We start from the raw sequence: 18,317 nt of genomic DNA on the forward strand, positions 1-18,317 counted from the left end.
GTGGGGAAGTCTTCCGGGCCGTGGAGGCGGGGAAATGGCCGTTACCAGCCTGTTTCGTTGCCGGGCCAGTCCAAACCGAACGGACTTTTTTTGTAAGGATACAGGTGGGATGGGCCCTCATTCGGAGATAACCGAACAAGGCCTTAGCTGGTTAAATCTTGCTTGGGTACCGAGCTAGTTCGTCTTGTCTTGTTAAGGGCCCGTTTATTTCGACGAGAGATTGTGAGGTAGTTTGTAAGTACTAGTTTCATTTTACTGTTTTCAAGGTTGTCATATCATTCGAGGTGGAATGAAATTTTGAAGAAAAACAACCGCTACAATGCAAGTTTAATTATTTTTACTTCAGAGACAATCATAATATTTAATTCAGCGTGACATGGAAGCGTTTATTTGGACATGGCATACGGGATTAGATGAATAAAACTCTTAACCCTCAAGAGATGTGTGGAATACCTTCACTGTATTGCAAACCGTGTGAACCAAGTTTCATCTAAATAGAACTCATTTTTTTTTCAAAATTCAAAAACCATGCCACTATATTTGCCTATGTGATACCTCATTTGCGAAGAAATAAAACTTCCATGGGAGCGATTAGAGTTGCTCTATTATTATTTCTAATTTTCTATGCGAGAGAGTGGGAACTTACAATACAACTAGAGGGCTAGCCCATGATGACCTGTTGCAGCCCATCATCAGATTCAGAGAGTTATAAAGCAGGCTGTATCTAGGCCCAAGCCCAATACGAAACCTTGACAGATCGAACCCTCCTGATAAGTCCGGATCTCCTCCGACCCGCCCATCGAGACCCGTTAAGCCGACCGCCACCGCCTCGTCACCAGCGCGTCATTAACGAGGCTCCGGAAATCTCCACGTTTTTTTCTTCCCTGCAACTTCCCCCCACCGCCTTCGCCCCCTATCCGCGTCCCCCGCGAGATCGATCGCACGCGGCCGACCCCGCCGCCGCCGCCCCCCCGCGAGCCAGCCATGGCGGAGATCGCCGAGCGGGCCGCCGCGGGCGAGCTGCCGGAGGAGCCGCGGCCGCCGCCCGGGGGAGAGGAGGAGGAGGAGGAGGAGGAGGAGGAGGAGGGGGACGTGTGCCGGATCTGCCGCAACCGCGGCGACGAGGGCCACCCGCTCCGGTACCCGTGCGCCTGCAGCGGCAGCATCAAGTTCGTGCACCAGGACTGCCTCCTCCAGTGGCTCGACCACAGCAACTCGCGCCAGTGCGAGGTAAAAACCGTGCCCCCGCCCGCCCCCGTGGTTGGGGACGCCGCTGCGTTGTTGATTTAGGGATTTGATTGGTTCGATTGCGTGGTGGAATCGGTCGATTGAATGTTGAGCTGGTGCTCCGGGTGATTTTTTTGTCTATGGCATGTAGGTTGGGGCAGAGCATGGTTAATATGCGTCGGTAGTGGGTAGAGCTAGTAATTCATGTGGTTTTTTATGGCTTTGAGCTGCGTTAGGGGATTAGGGATGAGAACCATGCTGACTGGATGGTTATGATGGATTATCCTGATAACAAAGGAATTTTGTAGTGCTGCTTGCTGTTGTGATTATTGAGCTTTTTATGCCTTTGAGCTGCTAGAATCAGGGGGTTAGGGTTCAGATTCATTTTGACTGGACAGTTTTGATGGATTATTCTGCTAGCAAAGGAATTTCATACTACCGCGTTGCTGTTGTGCTTTCTGTATTTAGGAAGGCATGATGGTTCTGATAACCTGCAACTGCATGAGCTGCTTAGCAGTGAAACTATTGATGCGATATTGACAATTGATTTTTAGTTTCAGTTGCCTAATGTCCTTTCAGAATGAAGCTCCTCTTGACTAATTTCTTGGATCTTTAAAGCGTCTCACTTTCGGGTGTTTGTTTGGTTTAGGGTAAATGAGTGAACAGGTATTAGTTGTTGGTTGTTCCAACTTCCATTGGAAACTCTAGGGCTGGGTGGTAATTGCTTGAATTGCAAGGGAAAAAACAGAGAGGATGGTGTGTTTTGTTTGTCTTAACTCCAGTTTCTTTAGATAATTTCTGATCCACGCATCTGTGCACTGCAGGTTTGTAAACATGCATTTTCCTTCTCACCTGTGTACGCTGAAAATGCTCCGACAAGACTTCCTTTCCAAGAACTGATAGTTGGTGTTGGAATGAAAGCATGCCATGTGTTTCAATTCATACTCCGGCTTGCCTTTGTTCTCTCAGTTTGGCTCATGATTATCCCATTCATTACCTACTGGATATGGAGGTTAACATTTGTGAGAAGTCTTGGTGAAGCGCAAAGGCTGTTCCTGAGTCACATCAGTGCTCAGTTGATCCTTAGTGATTGCCTTCATGGATTCCTTCTCTCAGCTATCATTGTCCTTATATTTCTTGGAGCCACCTCATTACGGGACTACATAAGGCATTTGCGTGAGCTTGGTGGACATGATGCTGAGAGGGATGATGGAGGCCGTGAAAGGCATGGTGCTCGGGCTGTCAGGAGGTTAGCGGGTCCTAATAATAGGGTTCCTGCAGATGGAAATATTGATGAATTAGCTGAAGCCCAAGGAATTGGTGCTGGTGAACTTCTGAGGAGAAATGCTGAAAATGTTGCTGCTCGATTGGAGCGACTTGAGGCTCAGGTTGAGCAGATGCTTGATGGTCTGGATGATGCAGATGGTGCAGAGGATGTTCCTTTTGACGAACTTGTTGGTATGCAAGGCCCTGTCTTCCACTTGGTTGAGAACGCAATAACAGTAAGTACTATTCTTTCCTACAACACTATTTCTAGGACTAATGTGTCTGCATGACTATTTTGAGTTTTGGAGTTGTGTTGCTTTGCTTTCTAATAATGTCCAATATGTAGTAATAAGTAGTCAAAACCTTTATTATTAGGGCCCACTGAAATTGAGTCTCAATAAGCATGTTTGGATATCATCTTGTTGATAATTTAAGACCATCTCACTCAGCTTTTCAATTTAAATAAATGCATATCATATTTTGTCAATCCACTTGACATGTCCGATCTGTTGATTCAGCAGGCAGTTTATTTCTAAGTGCTTTATTGGTTACTGTTGATTTTTTTTTCTCTGAAATATGAAATGAAAGGGGCATGAGAGAAGCTTGATAGTCCTAACTTTCGACAACATCTATGATCCAATTTCAAACATTGCAGTTGGTGCTTTTAAAATCATCGATGTCTTAACTTCATTTTATTTTGCGAGTAAATAACATGATTTTTTGTGGTCCTAGATTTTTAAAATACTGACAGGAATGTGTCTTTTCTCCAGGTTTTGGCCAGCAATGCTATATTCCTCATTGTTGTGATCTTTGTTCCATTCTCATTGGGAAGGATTGTCCTGTACTATCTATCATGGTTTTTCTCTTCGGCCTCTACTCCTATGCTGGCAAAAATGATGCCCTTCACAGAAACAGCTATTTCTATAGCTAATGATACATTGAAGAGTGCACTTAATGTTGTGAAGAATTTTTCTTCCGATAGTAACAATGAAGGTGTCATTGGGCATGTGATCGAGGTTGTTACTCAATCCTTGAAGATAAATGCCACTGGTCTTAGTGTAATTCAAGGCACTGGGAAAAGCAGTCTGATAAAAGGAACAACCATCGGCTCATCTTATCTTTCCGATCTGACAACTCTTGCTGTTGGATACATGTTCATCTTCTGCCTTGTATTTTTGTACATCGGATCACTGGCTTTACTTCGATATGCTAGGGGAGAACGTTTTACCATTGGAAGACTCTATGGTATAGCTACAATATTAGAGGCCATTCCATCTCTGTGCAGGCAGTTCTTTGCTGGAATGAAACATCTCATGACGATGGTCAAAGTCGCATTCCTTCTGGTGATTGAGCTCGGTGTCTTTCCTCTTATGTGTGGTTGGTGGCTTGATGTCTGCACTCTAAAGATGCTGGGCACAACAATTGCTCAGAGAGTTGAATTCTTTACAATGTCACCCTTGGCGAGCTCTTCTATCCATTGGCTAGTTGGGATTGTGTATATGCTCCAAATAAGCATATTTGTCAGTCTTCTTCGAGGGGTATTGCTCAGTTCACTTTATATCTCCAGCAACTGCAATCAGACATTTAAATTCTCCTATATCTCATTTGTCTGACATTCTTTTTACCTTTTTGTGTTAGGTACTGCGCAATGGAGTTCTTTATTTTCTGCGGGACCCTGCTGATCCAAATTACAATCCGTTTAGGGACTTGATTGACGATCCTGTGCATAAACATGCTCGACGGGTTCTTTTGTCTGTTGCCGTGTATGGAAGCTTGATTGTGATGTTGGTCTTCTTACCTGTAAAACTGGCCATGCGAGTAGCACCTTCAATTTTTCCTCTGGACATCACGTGAGTTAGCTTACACAACATATTTTTTTTTGGTCACTTGGAATTTCAAGTCTTAAGTCGTGTTTGCCTCCGGAATTGCAGGATATTTGACCCATTCACTGAGATTCCAGTTGATGTCCTTCTGTTCCAAATATGCATCCCATTCGCAATTGAGCACTTCAAGCCTCGTGCAACTATTAAATCTCTTTTGCACCATTGGTTTGCTGCGGTTGGTTGGGCCCTTGGATTAACTGATTTCTTACTGCCAAAACCTGAAGAAAACGGTGGGCAGGAAAATTGGAATGGCAGGGCAGAAAGAAGAGATAGGGGCCATGGTGGGCGGGAAATGATTGCCCCACAGGTTGAACAACGCATGATACAACATGTTGCTGCAGAAGATAATGGCAGGGGAAATGCAAATGAAGCCAATGATGTTGCTGAAGAACCTGATGTAGATGATCAGGGAGACTCAGAGTAAGTATTTATATAATCTCTAGATTTGTGTAAAGAATAAGTATGCATGGTCTTCCCCCCATACATTATGCAATCCTACACAGATTACACTATCAAAAGAACTAAACAGCTCTGAAGATAACGGAGTTTGTATAGAAAAAAAACTGAATGCAACTGTGGCTCAGTTATCTGCACATGTTTTCTGAATCATAATTTTACAAATAGATTATTAACATAATTGAGTAATTTATCAATCTATATAACAAATACTCGAGAAAGTTGACAAGTGTATGAGGTTCTGATCATATTTTTCTGAATACATCAACATAAATTATGGTTTAATTATCTGATTTTTTTTCCATTTTTGAAGGTACGGCTTTGTGCTTCGGATTGTGCTCTTGCTTGTACTGGCATGGATGACACTACTAATATTCAATGCTGGAATGATAGTTATTCCTATATCGATTGGCCGTCTCGTTTTTGAGGCTGTTCCCCGTCTGCCAATCACACATGGCATCAAGTGCAACGGTAATTTACTTGTTATTCTATTTCCTCAATTGATGTTATGTAACTTCTCATGTTTATGAATAACGAGATCAATTGTGCAACACATTTGCTGACACCCTTGGGTACTCTTGTCCAGATCTCTTCTCCTTTAGCATTGGGTGCTATATTCTCTGGAGCGCAGCAGCTGGAACCAGATATGCAATTGATTATACCAGATCGCGGCAACTAGGAATCCTGGTACAACAGATCTGCAAGTGGTGCTCTATTGTTTTGAAGAGCTCTGTTCTGTTGTCAATATGGGTAATCTTCTGGACTTAACTGTGCTGTTTCAAGTTTCTGCTATCCACCTTTTGAATTTGTGGCAGCTCTCTGGCTGAAGAGGAGTTTCCTGAGTACCTTTTGTGTTATAGATCTAACTGGTAGCATTTTTTCTTTCTTCCAGATCTTCGTTATTCCTGTCTTGATTGGACTCCTTTTTGAGCTACTGGTCATTGTACCAATGAGAGTGCCTATCGATGAGAGCCCCGTCTTCCTATTATACCAGGATTGGGCGCTTGGGTTAATATTCTTGAAAATATGGACTAGGCTGGTAAGATTATAGATGACTCTGATTCTTGTGCTCCTGCCTTTTGTTTTCCAGTTGTTTATCAACCTTGTTTTGTACTAGAGGAGGTTTTGAGTTAATTAACTTACTTTGAGACTATTTTCCAGGTTATGTTGGATCAGATGGCACCTTTGGTTGATGAAAGTTGGAGGTCAAAGTTTGAGAGAGTTAGAGACGATGGCTTCTCCCGTTTAAGGGGTCTGTGGGTCCTCCATGAAATTATAATGCCGATCGTCACCAAGCTCCTTACTGCTCTCTGTGTCCCATACGTCCTTGCAAGGGGCATCTTCCCGGTGCTGGGCTACCCTCTCATCGTGAACTCAGCAGTCTACCGCTTTGCCTGGCTAGGCTGCCTGATCTTCAGTGCCCTCTTCTTCTGTGGCAAGAGATTCCATGTCTGGTTCACCAACCTCCACAACTCCATCAGGGATGACCGCTATCTGATCGGCCGGAGGCTGCACAACTTTGGTGAGGACACACCTGAACCAAGCGAATCCGGAGCAACTATAGGGTCAGATGACCAGGACAGGGCACTAGTCCTGCAAGATCAAGAAGAGGAAGTGGGACTGAGGCTGAGGCACAATAACGTGCGCGCAAACCAACAGCCGAGGCTGGCATTTTAAGCAGGAAGGAGCTTTCGGTAAAGAGAGCATAACCTTGGTATAACCTTCGGCCTGCAGCTTCTGCTTGTGGTTTGTCTTTGGGTTGTAGAGTGAGTTTGTGTGCTAGTGATAGGGATGAGTAAGGACTATTGTACAACAATCAACAAAGCCTGGTAGAGAGCTAAAAAAAATGATTGGCGACAGTAATACTGAAGGTAACTCACTTTCCTGTGGTAGTCTTGGCTGACTGTAAATATCGTTTGACAGAGCACTACCAGGCCGACTCAGTTTTATGTGATCTTGTTGTAATGGCTATTGAATTAAGTTATACTATATCGGTCAGGTAGATACAAGGTAGATTATAGCATTATCGCCCCCTTTTTTTTTGGATTGTGTGCCATCAATTTCTTTTGGCAACTGTAACATTGTATTCTGTGTAGTGTTGCCCATATACTGATATAAGCCTTAAGAGGTTGTGTCTGCAATTATTTCGAGAGGCCACTCAGTGGTTCTAGTGGACACGCAATTGGATGTATGCCCACAATAATGGTCGACCATGCACGTTTCCAACTTCGATGGCTATGCAACGCTGTTTCAAGTTGTACTCTGCAATAAAACACTTCCTAACTGCAGTCCTAGGCTTGATGCAGCTTTTCTTTCTCCGTCATTGCATTGGCTCAGAATCTTTATTCACTACAAATATATCTTCCATTGAAATGACCAGTTGATACGTATGCTTTTTTCACAGATGAATCAATACTCGACCTTGCTGCAACATTGTTTTCATGTCTAGTGGCATATAGTAGCACATCGCAACCTCCCCAGCACCATTATGGAAATCTCAGTACCAATTACTATAGACTGCTGCGGAGGGAACAAGGCAATCAGCAGCACTCTGCTGGTGCCCTCGAGCGAGGAGGGGGGAGAGAGGTGGGATCCCGGCCCCTTTGTCTGCGCCATGCGAGCGCCGGCCTAGACGGGCCCAGCCTCTGTCGTCCCCTCCGAGCACCTTCTCCCCGTAGTTTCTACGTGCGGCGACGGCGCTGTGTGCTGCGATTGCTGCTCTCTCCCCCCACACCAATCCCGTTGAACTGCGACGCGCGTACGTTTGCAACGGACAACAACGATGCTCAAGTTGCCTATCCAGCATGCGTTCGTCCTCCCTTGCCGTTGCGATGCTTCCTTTCGGAATTTTTTTTTTGGAAGAAATTCCTTTCGGATTTCGATGGCGAGAAACCGTGTGGTACCCTCGAACAAACCAGTGCGGGATCAGATTCGTCTTGGAGAATCGTAAGAGAAGAGAGGATACCCGTACGCGCCATGGTAGTTGTGCGAATCAAGCCCTTCCAAACCAACCGCGCGGGAACCAACGGTCGACGGCGTATTTGGAACCTGATCTCTCTCTGCGTACACGTGCCTCTCCTGCGTAGAAATTACGGGGAAAAAGTGCTTGGAGGGGAGGATCGTAACGTAGCCTTCGCTCCGTTGACTGGCCATGTTAGTTAAAAAAAATGCGTGACCCGGATCCAAGCAAGAACGTGGATCGCAACTGCTAGCGGTTTGCTGCACGCACATGCGGCGACGCGCCTTGGGCCTTGGCCCACCTCTAGCCCTGTTTCTTCAGTCGCCAACGGTCAGTCAGGTCCTGCTGCGTGCTCCAGAGGGCTTGCTTATTCATAACGACCTGCAGGACGGGTCAAAACTAAATCCTGCCTTTTTCTCTGCCCTCTTCTCTTTGGGACGACACGCCGATGACGATGAGTAGCAACCGATCCGGCTCGAGGATTGGGGGCCACGCCCACGCGTCTTCTCAGATGCAGGGACGATCCATCCAAATTTCCAAGCGGCTCTCTCCTCTCTGCTCGCCATGGCAGCCGCTGGAGAAGTTTATGGGAATTTATATTTCCGCGGCAGGAGGTCCTGGGTGCAGCGGTGCCCCAGCAGGAGGAAGGTCCTATATTTAAGACACCACGGGGCCGGGCCCTCGTCATCGTGCTCGCATCGCCCAGCGACAACCCTGTTGGCTTGGCTCGTTCCTCCTCCTCCTCCTGCGGCCCCTCCCCATCCTCCTCGCCAGCCCGGCCGGCGGCCGCGCTCCGCATGTCAATCCACGGGCTGATCCTGGAAGTCAGAGGTGAGCCGCTCCACGAGCAACACCCCCCCAGGCCCCACCTCGGCTTCTGTAGCTGTAGGCGCCGAAACCTAGGTTGAAAACTTTTTCCCCTTGCGCTTGCCTGCAGTCACCGGGTGCCGGAAGCTGCGGGACACGGAGTTCTTCACCCGCCAGGACCCCTACGTCGTGCTCGAGTACGCCACCACCAAGCTCCGCACCCGCACCTGCACCGGTCGGTACCCGCTTCTCTCTGTTCGTTGCCTTCCTTTTTTTCCTCCTCTCAATGTCAACGACGGACCTGCTTGTGGTTGCGGGCGACCGAACCTGAAATTCAAACGGGTACGTGCTACACCGATTCAGACTGCGAGCATGGAAATTCAGCAGTTGATTCAGCTCAACCTATTGACGTATTGGGCATACTCGTTCAATTGGTCTGATTCAGAGGCATTGGCTGAATGTGAACTGTCGGTATCAGCAAGGCCGTAGTAGGTGGGCAGGTGAACGGGTCAGCTGCTGCTGCCGCTTCCCGTTAATATTGATGTGGGTGCTGCCTGCTGCCTCCTGGTCACCTTACATTACATGACTCAGTAGGAAAAAAAAAATAGGGGATAAGGGCATTTTATAAGAAACCGAGCTAGAAAATTACAGCCAAATTAAAACAAACGGCCAAAGGAAGGTGAAACAATGAACAAGAAAAGGCGGCAAAGCAAAACAATAGCTAATGGGAGAATTCACAGCTCGGCCCATAGGGAACAAATAAATCTGATGGTACACAGCTTTGATACGGAGGCCAACAGCCGACCAGCTGGGCTGATTCTATCTAACTTTGCGCGTAGAGTCTTTGTGCCTAGTTATATGCCCTGTCGATGCGCTAGATACCCCTAGCTGGCATCTTCCTGGAATCGGCATAACGTGCTTGATTCTTGATTTGATAGTAAATTATCATGTTGGACCTTTCATTAAAAAGGAATTCAGTTTGGTATGGATTTTTATTATAACCTTTTGCTATTCCGATACCATTATGTTTTTTTAATCATTAATGGCTGACAATTATTATGAAGAGATGAACATACCCTGCTGCTGCTAGAAGCACTAGCTTTGGGTACTAAAATCCCTTGTTCCTTTTACGTGTCTTGGTGTCGTCATTATCTGGAAGCTAGCTGTTTATGTTAGTGGTTCCATGGTTTAAAGACTAATTGCATTTGAACAAAATTTAAAGTAATGAAGAAACTAGGGAGTGATGAGTATATGCAAATCATGCCTACAATTTGCGTTGAAAGTTGAAACGGATCACCATTTTTTTGTCCGTCGATTGTCAATTCATCTTGGGTTGTACACATTTATGAGCAATTTGCACAATCATTTTTTTTGTTTTTACTTCTTTGCACAATTAATTGGGTTGCACAATTTTTACAAGCTAGCTGTATTTGGGCCCATAGGGAACAAATACCGCTGATGGTACACAGCTTTGATACGGAGGCCAACAGCCGACCAGCTGGGCTGATTCTATCTAACTTTGTGCATAGCGTCTTTGTGCCTAGTTATATGCCCTGTCGATGCGCTAGATACCCCTAGCTGGCATCTTCCTGGAATCGGCATAACGTGCTTGATTCTTGATTTGATAGTAAATTATCATGTTGGACCTTTCATTAAAAAGGAATTCAGTTTGGTATGGATTTTTATTATAACCTTTTGCTATTCTGATACCATTATGTTTTTTTAATCATTAATGGCTGACAACTATTATGAAGAGATGAACATACCCTGCTGCTGCTAGAAGCACTTGCTTTGGGTACTAAAATCCCTTGTTCCTTTTACGTGTCTTGGTGTCATCATTATCTGGAAGCTAGCTGTATATGTTAGTGGTTCCATGGTTTAAAAACTAATTTCATTTGAACAAAACCTAAAGTAATGAAGAAACTAGGGACCCTGAAAGTTGAAACCGATCACCATTTTTTTGTCTGGCCATTGCCGAATCATCTTGGGTTGTACACATTTATGAGCAATTCATACAAACATTTTTTGTTTTTACTTCTTTGCCACAAATACAGTACCTAAAGCTCTAGGTCAATAAGATCTTAATGCTGGAATAGGAGGCTCGATTGGAATGGACCCGGAACTATTTCCTCTAAGTGCAGTCTAGGATATTGAATTTTATACTATGGAAGAGAAGTTTTCCGAAAACTGATATATACTCCTTCCCTTGGTTCCAAGATCCAATAAAGTTCTTAGCTACTACATGTTATTGTAATAAATGAGACTGATCTCCAAGCGATGAAGTTATCAGACATCACCAACAATGATAAAACATTCATCTTGTCGATTATTTGCCTCCAGAATCTTCCAATCTTTTCGTACTAGCAGGCCTCTAGAGAACCATGCTTATTATATTGTATCTGTTAGTCTATTTCTCTTTTTTCAACCTAAAATGTGATAATGATACCAGATGGGGGAAGAAACCCAACTTTCGATGAGAAATTCCATATACCCCTCATTGAAGGGCTCCGCGAGTTGAATGTTGTCGTTTGGAACAGCAACACATTAACCCACGATGACTTCATCGGCAGTGGCAGGTTTGTGCTCTTATCGTCCATCAGTATGTTAAATAGCGGTTACTGTTTAGTGAGTAACCATTGGCTTTGGCTGTGCTTTCTTGTAGAGTATATCTGCACAAGGTGCTCGCAAATGGCTATGATGATTCCTCATGGCCACTTCAGACACGCAACATGAGGTACTCCTGTCTCACATACCTTGACTGCACTGGTCTTATGAACTTTCTGAAAGCGGGAAGTTTGCAGATCCGCTGGGGAAGTGAAGCTCATTATGCATGTTGATGTCTCGGCAATGGTGAGATATTGATTTATTATTCCTTTTGCCTTCTTAGCACTGGCGTGTGCCTGATTGTCTTTATTATGTCTGACAGAAGAACAAAATGGGTAGAAGTATCGGTGCAGCAAGTACACATTCTGTTCCTCCACCTTCAATGCCAGCCCCAGCCCCAGTCCCAATCCCAGCACCAGCCGCAGCACCAGCACTAGCATCAGCAGTTCCATACACTGGGGTTCCACCTTCGTATCCACCTGCTCCAGCATATCCTGCGGCATCTGCATACTCTGCTTACCCAACTCCTAGCCAATCACCATATACAACTACAGAATATCCACCACCTCTGCAGCAAGCATACCCACCCCCTTCGGCAGGATACCCTCCATCGTATCCACCGCAGCCATATGGTCAACCATATCCGCCGCAACCATATGGTCAACCATACCCACTCCCACCAGAGGCACAGTCCCCGTATCCACCTGGTAAGTTTCAACTGAGCAGAGATAAATTCACCTTTTTCAAGATATTAGTCAGTGCTCTAACCAGATGATCCCTATTTGCCTCAATTGATCTTATGCAGCACCTTACCCTGGTACCTATCCACCAAGACCTTATTGATATATCAGCTTCAGTAACCACGAGCAGGGGCATCAAAAGCAGCAAACAACAGTGGTTATTGCTATATGATGTGTGCCTGCGTGTGGGTTCTTTGTTTCTAGTTATTTGGTTATTCTTCCTAACAGAATTCTACGTACACCGCTGAACTGTCACACTGATCTCAAGTCAGCTAAAGATCTGTATGGTAATTGTTTGATGAGAAATCAAAAAAGGAATGTTGTGAATTCACTTGTCTGAAGCTGAAGCTTGGCTAAGTGCAACAGATGGAAATTGCTTCCTTTTTGTGAATCATGCAAACAGCCCAGCGACCATCAGTTATATTTACCCTCTCCAATATGTACCATAGGCAGCTTGTAGAATGTCTCGATGAAATCCATCCTATATTGCTCGCTGTGTGTTTGCCAAAATAGAGATCAGGCCCAGCTTGCTTTTGTCTTGGAGTCAATGTCTGACTGTTCTGTGTGACCAAACAATTGTACATAGTAGGGTATTGCTAGCAACTGCAGACGCGTTAGCTGCAAAGATTGCAGCACCTGGTCGACTTGAAACTTGGAATATATCTGTAATGGTCAATAAATTTGCTTCAGTGATGGAAGCTCTTAACACGTGGTGATTTGAGAAATGGTATTTTCATGTTTTTTCCTTTGCTTTGGCACATGGATTATCGTATGTTTTAGGCCTTTCAGATTTTTAAGTACATAATCTGGCCTGTGGATTTGATTTCTATGAAGTTCAATGCAATTTCAGTTATGTTCTCAGTTTGTGCAATTTAGTTGTAAAGTTTGCATCTTTTGTTGGTTTTAGCTGTTTGGATGTTGTGAGTACTGTACAGATCGATACATGCGCAATTTTGGCAAATAATAAAACCATCGTTTCTCAAAGTACATCTCATGATTGGTTTACGAATATGATGTGTAGCTGAAGAAATGTGATTCCTAAATATCACAAAAGGAATTCGGTGCATTCTTTTCAGGACTCTGAAAGCAATTCATAAATGCCGAATTTAAGTTCCATCTAATCAATGTTTTTGTTGCTTCTGAATCTTTAATTTACAGGAAGCTGATATGGTAAAAGGAGAGTGATCCGAAATTCGTATCAGTGGATTTGCAAAGGATGGTGAGAAATGGTAAGTTTATTGTGCTGATACTAATCTCGTTGGTAAGTAATCTTAGGGGGGATATTAATATTTCTCACAACTTGTACTTTTGAGCAGATCAAATCATACATATAATCCAACACTTATAATCTGAACTTGCTCCTCCGCATTGCTCATTGTAGATTTCTGACTACCAAAAAACAAAATGCTAATACAGTGTTGTTTGTTAATGAAAAGGTACTCAAATTCAAGTGTTCTTGCATGAAAAGGGAAATCAGTAGCTAATTCATTGAATTGTTCATTGGTCAATTCAAGTTAAAGATGCTTGTCTTTGTTTTTTGTGATAACAATAAACATGTCTTTGTTAGTGCAAGAGACACTTTGGGCTTTTAGAATGTAAAGTGATTGTTGATAAGAAGCTTCATGGACAAATCATGTGATGTCTTTGACAAGCTTCTTTGTACTTTAGCTTTTTTTTTTTGTAATGCAGACTTTTGTCTACTGGTTGTGGTTCCTGTAAAAACATTACTTTACTTTCGTGGGTTATAGAGAACTTAAAGCATACTACTTTGCAAGGAGAAATTTCATTATTTGGGTCACGAAAATATTATGCTGGCTGATTTGGCTATTTTCTTTCTCTCTGGAAATTATCGTTGCCAAATCTCTGAATGAAACCAGATGGTGTTCAGTCAGGCATATACATGTTGCTTTGTTTCGTTTAAGGTTGATTGGAGCCAAGGGTTCAGTAACCAGGTCCAGGTGGATCCTTATCAGATGATCACTTTTTCGTTCTAGGTGACTGCTGTGCTAACTGATGACTTATGGTGTGCTGCATCCATATTTTGATAAGTTTGCAACCTTGAAAGAAACTACTGTGTCTCCTGTACATCTGTTTGCACGGTATCCTTAGTCTTTCGACGCTATGGAGAACTCAACACTGTAAGAACTTGCGGCAATCTGCTGCCCAAGTATTCTTTACTTATGTAAGTACAACATTTCAACGGTCAAGAAAGTAATGTGTTCCATCACCTGTAAAAAACAGTTCCTTCCCCTAAGTGTTGGTATGTGTGGATGCATTTCTGTGCCTACATCAATTAGTGTTTGAAACATGCTCTGCTTACTCTAGTGACTTACTGGAAACTACTGTTTGGCTGCAAAAACCTGAAACCTCCTCTCCTTGCCTGTTCATCATGTCATTTCAGCATCTTGAGACAAGGCTGTATTCCCATGATTCTAAAAGGCCAGCTGCACACGCATCCATAGTGATAGAAGGAGAACCCTCACCAGTTCAGATCTCACAAATGCAACTTGGAAACTGATTGATCTCCCAGTCATTACAGGCCAGCATTTCATTTCTCAAATGGTAGTTGCAGGCTTTCTTGAGTTGCTACACTGATCGACCTGAATCCTGCCGTCAGACGTCCCCAGTTCACCTGCAATACTAAGGAAATCAGGAAACGCTAGGCCAGGCGCCGCCATCGGTGCGTGCGCGTGGGCTTTATAGGTCCCTCGATCGCCGTCTCAGGCGACGCGGCCGCCCGCCGGCGTCCGCGGAGGAGATCAGGACGTAAGAGGAGCGCGCGTGAAGCCGTAAGCATCGGCTAGGATAGGTGGATCTCGACGGATCTTCGCGCGGGATGCGTGGGGACGGGCATAGCACAGCCGCGGAGAGCGGCGGCAGCGCCATCTCGTCGGCGACTGCAGCACCGCCGGCCTTTTTATCTGTTGGCACCAGGTAGTTTGTTTTTACAAATAGGACCTTTATATTTACAAATAGGACCCTATTTTGCATCGCGATTACTAATCGAGATCCGAATATTTGCAAAACTCCCCCTATATCGATCCGGGTATTTTCACAAAGCCTACTAATTACCTTCGCTGTGGTCAGTGAGACGCTCCGCAATACGCCGGTGGCACGTGCTCAGAGCGTGAGATTCCGAGAATGAACTTGAGAAGAAGAAGAAACAATTGAAGAGGCAGTTAGCCGCCATAGATGTTGGGCCGGGGCTCTTGTTGAGCAAGCAGCAGGGAAAGTGATGGTTTGGAGCAGTAGCGGAGGACGCGACAAAATCAAGGTATTGCCGAGACAACGAGCTAAAAAAATGCATGCCGCAATTTAAACGTTTTTCACAACAAGCAAATGTAAAATAAGACTGAAATGAGAGCGAATGTTCAAGATATACCTATAAATTACTAGACATTGCTAGAGGCCTAGAGTCTAGACACTGGATAATGTAAAAATATACCGTTTTGGTTAATTTTTTTCTTCCCCTTGCTATTTTTCAACCATGGTTAGGATGGCGGCGGGGCGCTGGCACTCAGCAAGACGGCAAGGACGGCGGCGGAGCGGCGCCAATGTGCGGAGGCGGGCTGGAGCCTGGAGCCGGACTTGCAGGCAAACTGGCAAAGGCGCGGACACTCCTGGCTCCTGGCAGTGCAGCTCCTGCCGCAGCCACAGCCACCACAGCCACAGCTCCCAAATTCCCAAATCCTAGATCTCTGTGACCGGACTCTCTTAGGCTCTTAGCAGTGCCATGAAAAGTAAAAACCAAAGAGGAAACCAACTAACCAAGTCACCAAGAAACAGAAGGCAGAGGCGGGCGGCGGCGGCCGGGCGGCGGGCGGGCGGGGGTGGGGCTGCGGGCGGCGGGCGGGCGGGGCGGGGGCGCGGGGCTGCGGGCGGCGGGTGGGCGGGGGTGGGGCTGCGGGCGGCGGGCGGGCGGGGGCGGGGGCGCGGGGCTGCGGGCGGCGGCGTGCGGGCGGCCGGGGGCGGGGGCGCGGGGCGGCGGGCGGCGGCGTGATGGCGACGGCGCGCGGGGCTGCGGGCGGCGGCGCGCGGCGTGCGGGCGGGCGGCGCGCGGGAGCCTGGAGCAGAGCGGGCGGCGTGCGGATAGGGTTAGATTTTTTTAGTTGGGCTGGGCCGAGCCGAGGTATTGCCCGAGCAATACCGGGCAATACCGGGCCCTCTGCCACTGGTTTGGAGGCCCAATAAACTAACAATGACGCAGGCCCACCGCATTCTCGGTCTGGGGGTTAGGTTACGTAGGACTTGGACTAGCGGACCAGCCGGGCCCGCCCGGGTTCTCCTTTTCTTCTTCCGCGTTCTTGCCGTGTGGCACGGTGCGACGGCTGTGACTGGGAGGAAAGTAGAAACCCCCAAACCCTCCTCCCCTTCTCCGCGCACCACCTGCCGCCGGAAACCCTAGATCTCCCCCGACCCATGGATCCGCAGCAGCCGGTGTAGCTTTGCTTCGTTCTCGGACTTCGGTCACGCCGACCTTGCGACGGCTGAGCTCGCTAGCAAGCAGGGGTCTCTAGGATTGGATTATTTGATTCCTTTCTGGAGCTGCGGCTTCGGTTTTTGTATCCCCCAATCCTGTGATCCGCTGCTAAATCGAGGGTTTAATCTGGGATTGGTCCTGAGATTTGGCGTTTTTGTTACTCCCGGCCTGTTCTGCTTTCCCATGACTAGTGTTTAGTTTTAACTTTTTCGTCTCCGCTATCTTCCTCAATCCTTTTCTTTTATGCGAAATAAGGAGAAACTGGATTTCACTTTCGTTTTATTTGATTTGGAAACCATGTAACTTGGATCTCTTCTAGTCTATATGCAGGGTGTTACATGATACTTTAATTCCCACCCTTGACACTTGTATATTCTGTAAGATGAGATGCATTTGTTTTTTTCCTATGTGTACAACTCTACCTTCACTTGTATCCTGAAACAGGCGTTTAACACTCCTTTGGATATCACTTTGTTTGCCACATTCTTCACTGTTTAAGTTTATGTTCTTCAAAATCCAAATGACATCGCTAGCATACTTTATCTGTTCTTGACCCCACTAGTAGGGCTTCTGATATACAACTTATGTTCTTCAAAATCCAAATGACATCGCTAGCATACTGTATCTGTTCTTGACCCCACTAGTAGGGCTTCTGATATGCAACTTAGTACGGTAAACATTTTGCAGTCCGCAGTGCTACACTTAGGTTACTCAATGAGGTTTTGTAGGATATTGTGCTACTAAGTTCTGAACATTACTTGTACCTTTGCACTAACTGAAAATTGTGGTGATTTTGATTTTCTTGTGTCCACAGTTAGAACACAGCATTTCATTTATCTTATTATCTATGAGTTTTCTGGTTCAGTCATTACAGAAAGGGACTGAAGTTGTCATGTAGCTAGCAACCTAGTACTTTGTATAGCCTTGTGCACTTAAAAAAGACAAATTATGTGCCCATTCAAAAGTGATGATTGATTTAGTTATTGTTACAGTTGGTTAACTTAATTGTATCCAAAAGTCTTGTCATTAACAGTTAAAATATAGCCAGGTGTGAGCCCTTATAAACATATACATGGGAAGCCTTTGATATATCCTATATGTTTCTCACATAATAGCAAAGTTCATCCCAAATCTTATATTATTTGAAATGAGCCCATAGCTGCAGCTTGCCTTCGAAACATATCTATGGGGATATGATGAGGTTAAACTGCGATAACTGAACTTAATGGTTTAGAAGGAGATTACCTGTAATAGGGGGGAGGTTGTCGCCTGTCTTTTAGTTAAAGCCATAGATAGTTAAGGGTTTAGTGTGGACATAGGGTTATCTACATAAAGATTGGTTGTGGTGGCATGCCACAAAATGTTGGGACGGCAGTACTGCACGTATCATGTAGGAGCATTGCTGATTTTACTCCTGAAATGCAGTGAAATGTCCTTCATTGTCAAGGATTAAAACAGGCACCTGATCTTTTAGACACTTTTAGTATGTAATACTTACTGCTTAGGAAAACGACAATTTTCATACATTGACCTTTATTGTTTGACAAACATAGTGCAACGTATAGGAACAGCTTAGTCTGAAAATGGTAGTTGAATTAGGATTGCGAAATTTGATATATGGTTGATAACCTGAATTTGATATGCATTCTTCACTTTATCTTTGCCCCCATGTGCAATTTCTCACTAAATGTTTTGTTTCTTGTACAGTTGTCCAATATGAAGCGCGCTGAAGACAAAAGGAGAAACAGAATGCTGTTAGTCGTCCCTCTACCTATGTAATGAGCTTCCTGAGGGAAATGGAAATGTAAGACGCAATGTTTGAATGCTGTGTGCGTCCATTGGACTCGAGAGATATTACAGTACTATGATTGGTGACGGGTCTTGTTGACTCTTGA

The 18,317-nt window shown here is 45.1% G+C and overlaps 2 protein-coding genes across 2 annotated transcripts; both read left to right on the plus strand.

Annotated features, from left to right (window-relative positions):
- The first annotated feature begins 850 nt into the window (after positions 1-850).
- LOC112888830 (probable E3 ubiquitin ligase SUD1) lies at positions 851-7,023 on the plus strand. The gene is made up of 9 exons (XM_025955172.1): positions 851-1,230; positions 2,052-2,729; positions 3,264-4,031; positions 4,132-4,343; positions 4,425-4,796; positions 5,146-5,303; positions 5,419-5,582; positions 5,725-5,871; positions 5,994-7,023. Exons 1-9 carry the CDS (start codon positions 985-987, stop codon positions 6,507-6,509), a joined length of 3,261 nt encoding a protein of 1,086 aa, XP_025810957.1. The 5' UTR covers positions 851-984; the 3' UTR covers positions 6,510-7,023.
- A 1,197-nt stretch (positions 7,024-8,220) lies between these two features.
- On the plus strand, positions 8,221-12,689 carry LOC112890996 (leucine-rich repeat extensin-like protein 3). Its single transcript, XM_025957890.1, has 7 exons — positions 8,221-8,622; positions 8,729-8,833; positions 11,048-11,174; positions 11,261-11,332; positions 11,400-11,448; positions 11,525-11,909; positions 12,008-12,689. Exons 1-7 carry the CDS (start codon positions 8,589-8,591, stop codon positions 12,043-12,045), a joined length of 810 nt encoding a protein of 269 aa, XP_025813675.1. The 5' UTR covers positions 8,221-8,588; the 3' UTR covers positions 12,046-12,689.
- Positions 12,690-18,317: the final 5,628 nt, after the last annotated feature.

The sequence above is a fragment of the Panicum hallii genome, chromosome 4 (genome assembly GCF_002211085.1).
Source record: "Panicum hallii strain FIL2 chromosome 4, PHallii_v3.1, whole genome shotgun sequence".
Classification (NCBI taxonomy): domain Eukaryota; kingdom Viridiplantae; phylum Streptophyta; class Magnoliopsida; order Poales; family Poaceae; genus Panicum; species Panicum hallii.